We start from the raw sequence: 7313 nt of genomic DNA, 5'->3' as shown, positions 1-7313 counted from the left end.
GTCCACCTCTCCTTAGACACCCCAAGACTCTCCTGAAAGCACTTCTCACCAGCCTGCCCTAACAAATACTGCCTGCTTTTGTGGCACAAATGGGAATGCTGGTGGCAAAAGCAGATAGTAATAGATTACATGACAGTCAGTCTATCAGCAAGCTGACTTCTCTCTTGCTTGGAACAGCCCCGAAGTGTCTGGTCAGCCCTGTCCAGCTTTTTAATGTGAAGGGACACACCAGTTTTGCATGCCTATCGAGGTAAGGCCACCTTCCACTGATTTCCATTGGCTTGTGGCTGAAGGGTCCATCTGGCCAAGGACTGAGCACTCACGCTGAAAGCAAGTCAAGAAGTAGTCACCAGCACAGGCCATCATGACTCTAGCACCCCCCAGGGGTGAAAATCCTGACTGCTAATCTGAAGTGTGAGAAAAGAGTCTTCTAAACATGCTGCTTTAACCTCAGAAAAAATGTTTATAATTTCATAGTGAAGCATTTGGTGTTCATAGCTGTTAGATCTTTAAACAGCATTTTGTTGGTTTCTTGTCTTAATTGCAAAGTAATCTAAAGTGAAGACCTTGTGTTATTGGAAAATATATTAGTGGCTTTGTGAGTAGAAGAAAAAACACGTTATGTGAGTTTATTTTGTAAAAGTACAAAAAGCCACAAGATCAACAATAGTCCTGTATTAGCTCAACATTTATGCATCACTTATTCTGGATATATATACATCATATTTTTCTTACTTTCACTACTCACTCCATGAAAGGATTAAGAGGCAACATATCATGGAAAAACAAGATGGACTGCTCTAACATAGATTCAGGTCCACCATCCTGATCTTGCTAGAAGGTCTTGATGTGAGGGCAACTTGGGAAGGGGGTTCTTTGCAATTCAGAGCCTGAAAAATACCCAGCCCTGGCCTATATAATACTTTTTCCTAAAATTTTATTTATAAATATAACAGGTAATAAAGCACTGAATGCTTCGCTCAGAAAAAGCTAATTCTATACAGCACTGAGCAATGTTGGAAGCACTGGCATTCTCTGTCGCTTAATAGTGTTATTTAAGGATGCGTTTCAGAGAAGGACACCCTTCTTGTGAATGCCACTCTTGGCATTTTTTAGGTATTGCAAAAAAAAAAAAAGTAAAACTTTTCTTCTGTGAACTAAAAGAGTAAGCGAACTCAATGTTAGTAGCACTTGCTGATATGGGAAATTCAGACTGTCAATTGAGACAATGTTCTAATCTTGAGATAAGTCAGACTGTAGCCCATCATTTCCACTTGGAAATAACAGAAACTTTGTTTGGGGATTGCTAAAACTGGATTTCCGTAGAAACAATGTAAGACATAATCCTAGGTGGAGAACAAGATGGACAGCAGGATCTAACAGGTCTTTTAAAGCGGCACTGTAGTTAGTACCTGCTGCACCAACAGTATGCATTCGTGATTGCTCACACACACTGGGAGTTTCTCTTGAGAGAAATATCCCAGTATACTCCTTATCTTAGGGTTAAACTTGAAAACTACCACTAGAGGTACAAACTCAGTGACTTCATCTAAAATGCCAGGCAGCTCTTGGTACCAGTGGACACACGTGAAGTCTGGCCCACCAGTCGGTGTACACTTCAGTCTGGCAATGCTGTATGAAAAAGGCTTTTTTGTGAGAGACACCAGCTTCGGCTCTAGGCAAATGGCCTACTGTGCACCTAGGAGGAAAGCAGCAATGAGAAGAAATTTTTCTTCTTCAAAGAGCAAAGACCTAGGAGTGTCTATGTAAACCATTCACTGTAGAGGAAAGATATTGGGCTTCTTTCTCTCTTCCCTTTGAGGTGGGAGAGAAATAAAAATTCTGCAGGATTACCCTGATAWGAAATTACAGTACTTAGTGCAAGAGCACTGCAAACCATCAAATAGTACATTATGAATCTGTAAAGGTAGCTAATACATTCAAGATATTTACAGAGTATGAGGCAAGCTGGGAAGAATTTCAGAGAGTCCTCCATGTCTTCTAACCAACTGCAGCTCCTCAGGAGGGGGGCTTTGCACACCTTCTTCTCCTCTTTTTTCTTTCATCCCATTGAGCTGGGTGATGAATGCACTGGAGTAAACCTTCAGGACTGAGCAAACCCACAGTCAAGCTCTTACTTAAAATTGGCCAATGGTTTGCTGTTGCTGAGGTCAACTGGCAAGGCACAACCTGAGCCCAGGCAGTTTAAGGCTCTTGTCCACCAACACAAGGGGACTTCGTGAAGACTGTCTGTCAAGAATGGCATGTGCTAACTTCAGAATTGGGTAGGTCAAGGACTTGGCAAGACCTAAAAGTGTGCTTGCAATTTAACAGCACAGAGAAGCACCTGCAACTACTTTGCTTGCTATTATGCATGGGGGAAAATGCTCCAAGTTCTCTCACAGCCTCACTTGCTAATTTAGGGCAAATATTTGAATTTTAAAGATGGGTAATACCCAAGCTCTGGATGTTTCCAACTGAGGGTTACAAGTGCTTAGCTCTTCTTAAAAACCTTGTCTTAAATCTTGGTACTATAGTTCCCTCGCTCTTCTCTTCCCTCAGCATATGTTTCCCTGCTTGAGACTGTCTCTGAGGGAAAAGGGCCAACTTCACAAAGAGTTTTTTTTACAGAACACAAGGAGTAGGGCCTACTCTTGGATCCCCACATCAGTTACTACAGATCAGCTTTGGGTAAAGATATGAGGATAAATCAGTGTGAAAATGATTTACTCAGTGGGTTCTCAACACATGATCCAAGGGAAAGGACTGTGATACTGTTTTTTCCATGTCAGGATGACTAAGCTAGAGTGTCCCTACACAAAAAAATTCATGGTGTTGCAGGGATGTTTCCTCTGCAAATACATCACTGTGGTAGCCTTTGTGCAGAAACAGCAGAAGGCTATGGCTCTGTGTGTCATCCCACACAGCACAGTTGTACCATGGGCTGACTTGGTTTTTCAGCTTGTGCACAGCAGGATGCAGGTGTCATTGCATGCACAGACTGAATGTTTCTCTTTGGAGAARCGTGAGTCCCAACTTATACAAGACCCAGCAAGGATGAGAAAGAGCAGTATCTCTTGGGGTTTTCCAGGCAACATTCAGTACCAGTGTATATAGGTGAACTGTGACCCTCCAGATACTTTGCAAGTAAATTTGGCTATGATGTTCCTTGTGAGTGGCTGGGCTGTGATGGAGACTGGCTACTGGTCCAGGTGGTCAGCCCACAGCACACCTGGAGGGTGAGAAGGGAGAACACAGCAGGGATGGGACAGCAGCATGCAATCCTCTGTCAATAGGAGTGGGGATATAAAGGCATCCACAAACCACAGGCACCCATGAGGAAGGGACACCGGGCTTTATTCTCTGCACTTGTTGATAGAGGCATGTACTGCTGCACAGCATGTGGAGGGGGAGAAATAYGGGACCTTATCTCCAGCATGTCTGTTATATTGCATACATTTGTCAGCCATTACACAAGGSAAAAGGCAGTGCAGAATCAAGTCATTTGTCTACAATTTTTTGGCAAAGTGTCATTTGAGCTTGGGACTTGGGTAATAAGACATCGCTGATTGAAAACTGCACAATTATGTTGGGGGACAAATGGAAGTGTGATATAAAACCAAGAAGAAATACATTCTGAGACCATTAAGAATAACTAATATATCTAACACTTACAAGGTGAGAGACAAGCTGGGAGGATTTCCAAGAAATCCATAATTTTTCCTAGTTCTGCCACAGCTCCTCAGAAAAGGAAGTTCAGAGACACCRGTATAGTTCAACCCTAAGGGAGAGAAAGAAATTAAAAATATATATAGATGCCCTGTCCCAAGAAAGCAAAGTAAGTGGTGAAGGGGAAGATGATGTTTTTTACTCTGTTGGCTTAATTTCCTGTTAAAAAAGAGAAGGGGGGTGTAAATGTGAAAATCAGRTAATGCCATTGGTAAGTGCTGCCTGTGCATGTGGCTGTGAGCCTTTAACCAGAACAGGTCACTGAGTTTTCATGCACCAATATCTTTCTTCTTTCTGCCCAGAAGAGTTCTGCGACCCCTGTGCTGGGATATGGCTAATGCTGAGCTCCCACAAAATTTACCTGGATAATCACAAGCAAGTTACTAAGGGCCAGGTTTTGAGAGGTGCGGAATGGCCCACCCAGGCTTCATCAGACAGACAGCTGCTCTGCCCTCCCTGGCTCGAATCCCCTAAACCTCTTCAGGCTAAAATTGTTCCACTCACCTTTACATGAGCATAATTCTCCTCCCTTTCCTCCAGTCTTTGCTGATCATGCTTCTTGAGCCTGTGATTCCTCAGGCATCTGGACTGTTAGACTCAGGGTTTTCTAAAGTACTTAAAACACTTGTAGGTCAGTCTCARATTGAATGTAAAAATATAGCAGTAATAATATCTTTATACCTGCAAAAGTCTTAAGTGCCCCAAATTTTCTCTATTTTAACAAAATCAGGGTTTCTAAGAAAAACAATGTCACCTCTCCGTGCTAATACTTCCCCACTCCTAATCATGGGCAAGCGAGCAACAGCCCCAGGTACAACCGCAGCTAATACTCCTAAGTCACCCTATAAAGCACAGCACAGTAAGGAGGTAGGGTTCCCCCCTCCAGACTACAATAAAACTACTGTAGGCATTTGAGTGCTCAAACCCAGCCCATGCAAGCAGGCAGTTAGTCCTTGGGAATAGCTCTCACATGATTTCATTGTGGTAGTTTCTTTTCAGGACTCAAAGAGACTTGTGGTTTTGTGCATACTCCCATGCAGCACAGGAGTATCACTCACTGTCTTCCAGGTTGTGCACTCACAGGGTGCAGGTGTCTGAGCTCACAGCAGCTGGCTGTTTGCCTCTAGGGAAGCTGACTTCCTGTAAAAAATAAGTACCAGAGAGCGTAAGAGAGGGAACAGTCTCTCCGGGGTGTAGGTATCACTCAGTACTATTGGGTATAAGTGGGGGCTGATCTAGCAGTCACTTTGCAGATGGGCTTGCCTGTGCTGTTTAGCTGGGTCGTGGCAYGGTCTAGCTCCTGCTCCAGCTGAGGAGCCATCAGCACACGTTGCAGCAAGGTGGAGAACGCAGAAARGAGGCGCTTGTAGCAAGAAATCATTCTCTGTCAGAGAGCAGAGACAATGGTGTCTGTGAGTCCTGGTTAGTCATGGGGAAGAAACATCAGGACATCAGGCTCCCTTCTCTCTGTCCCTTCAGCTCTCTCACCACGCGGGGGGCAGAAGTGCACAGCATTTGCAAATCTCAGTTGTCCTGTGCACCCTTTTTACACACTTGGCAATCATTACACCTGAGAAAGACATTGCAGAATTGCCTCTGATTTTCCTGCAAAGGTAACTCAGTTTARGACCCAAAGAGCATGATGTAACTATTATCCCCTCTGTAGTGCTATTGAACTGCCTCGATGCAATTGCTGCATTTGGTTGAAGAAGAAATATCATTGTACTATATAACCAGTACCCAATATTCTGAAGTTTTTACGATAACTAATCATCTGCTGAATATACAGGTAAGAGGCAAGCTAGGGGAATTTCAAAAAGCCCACCACATTTCCTAAGCAGCTTCAGCTATTTGGAAAGGGAAGAGGAAAAAAAGAAAACACTGTTCAACCTGTGTGGATAGAAAAGAGCAAAAGAAAATCAAAGGAAATCTGTACCAAGTTCTGTTCCTTCACATCAAATGACAAAGAGATTGGTGTTGTTTATACTGCACTGGCTTAGTTTCCTGTAGAAAAATATGTGAGCAGAGCCCTGTATAATTGTGGTCTCACCATTGCATGCCCTGTGGAGGGAAGGCTCTCCAGACATTTCCTTCCTTCTGCAGAACAGTTTCACAGACTGACAGCTTCGTCTCTGCCAGCAGAGACAATTTTGCAAGCAGCCCATTGAAAGGACACTGCCAGCCTCAATTCCCTTGCCCTGCTGCAGCCTTCCTGCATGTTCTCAGGCAACTTACAAAATCCAGCTTGCAGAGATGGGGAATGCCCATCCTCGCAGTGAGTTCAGCTGGAGAGGTAAATGCTCAGTGCTACCCAGCCATAAATCTCTCTGTGCTGAACTGCCTAACTAAAAAAGCAAGAGTAATTCTTCTCCTTTTTCCAGTCTTTGTCTGTTTTTCTTATTCATTTATACTATAATTCCCTAGGGACAGGGACTTCTTCACAGAGCATTCTTCTGAAGTATCTAACACAGCAGCAGGTCAATCACAAATCAGACATAACAATGACAGCAATCATGGCAGCTGCATTAATTTCTTTGTGTMTATTAATCTTACCGCATAGGGGATATTAAGAGAGTGATTTTGAGTTTTGTTCAGACGGTAAAAGCAGCCTGGTTCCTGCCTGAGCTATTGATAATCATATTGTATCTAGTAGATAAATGAGGAAGGGTCAGATTGGACTGTGCAAGCTAGACCTAAATTTGTTTCTTGAAATTCTTTGCATGGTAGCTTGTGAACCTACAAGCATGCAGAAAATCCTGTATCCCCTGAGCCTTCTTAGGAAGATATGATACCAATTCCGGCCATACTCTTTCAGTTAGACCTGATGACGAAACATCAGTTTGCAGGAGGCTGGGGGAATTTCCCTGCTGTCATCTGTGCTTTTTGTGCAAGAGCTGCGGCAGCCCGCAGAGCCGTGCAAACTCCCACACTGCACAGTAATAGCGGCCGCCGTCTACACTTCCCACTTTGTGCACCACCAGTTTGCAGATGCCTGTAGAGGGGAAAAAGGCTGYGACCTTCTCAGGAGAGACACCAGCCTCCCGGATAGGGTCCGGTTTGGAGAACGAGAGGTAGAGCAGCCGCTGCGGTGGCCCATCGCCCGAGGATCGGTACCAGTGGACATAGGTGGAGCTCGACCCGCCGGTCACTTTGCAAGTAAATTCAGCAGTGCTGCTCTGCTGTGGCRGCTTGAGGATAAAAGCTGGTTCCTGATCCAATCGAAGGGCCCACAGCACACCTGGAGGCAAAAAAGGAGGGAGAGCAGCAGTGAGGAGATGCCAGCTGAAAATCAGATTTTACTCTCCCCTGCCTTCTGCCACTCTCAGCACCGCAGTCCTTCCTTGCCAGGACAGCCTCCAGCTGTTTTAACCCAGCAGGGAATAACACCTTGTGGAAGTATGACTGGCAAACAGCAGAGCATGCATTACTGCTAGGAGGCCATGTCACACTTACAGGGGAGGAGAGAGGCCACGGCAAGCCCCAGGGAGCCAGGCATGCTGCTTGGTGCCCACTGCCCTGAAATGGGCCAGCAGGAGGACAGCGCTGTTCGCTCGCTGGGGCCGCGTGGGAGCTGCAAACCACTG

At 44.8% G+C, this 7313-nt stretch overlaps 1 gene segment (V, D, J or C); it reads right to left on the bottom strand.

Annotated features, from left to right (window-relative positions):
* Positions 1 to 6599: 6599 nt before the first annotated feature.
* LOC112968952 lies at positions 6600 to 7313 on the bottom strand. The segment is given in 2 exon segments: positions 6600 to 6967; positions 7183 to 7313. Coding segments are annotated over 2 exon segments (411 nt in total).

The sequence above is a fragment of the Apteryx rowi genome, unplaced genomic scaffold, assembly GCF_003343035.1.
Source record: "Apteryx rowi isolate R43461 unplaced genomic scaffold, aptRow1 scaffold_1083, whole genome shotgun sequence".
In the NCBI taxonomy this organism is placed as follows: Eukaryota; Metazoa; Chordata; class Aves; order Apterygiformes; family Apterygidae; genus Apteryx; species Apteryx rowi.
This window is presented reverse-complemented; position numbering and strand designations above follow the sequence as displayed.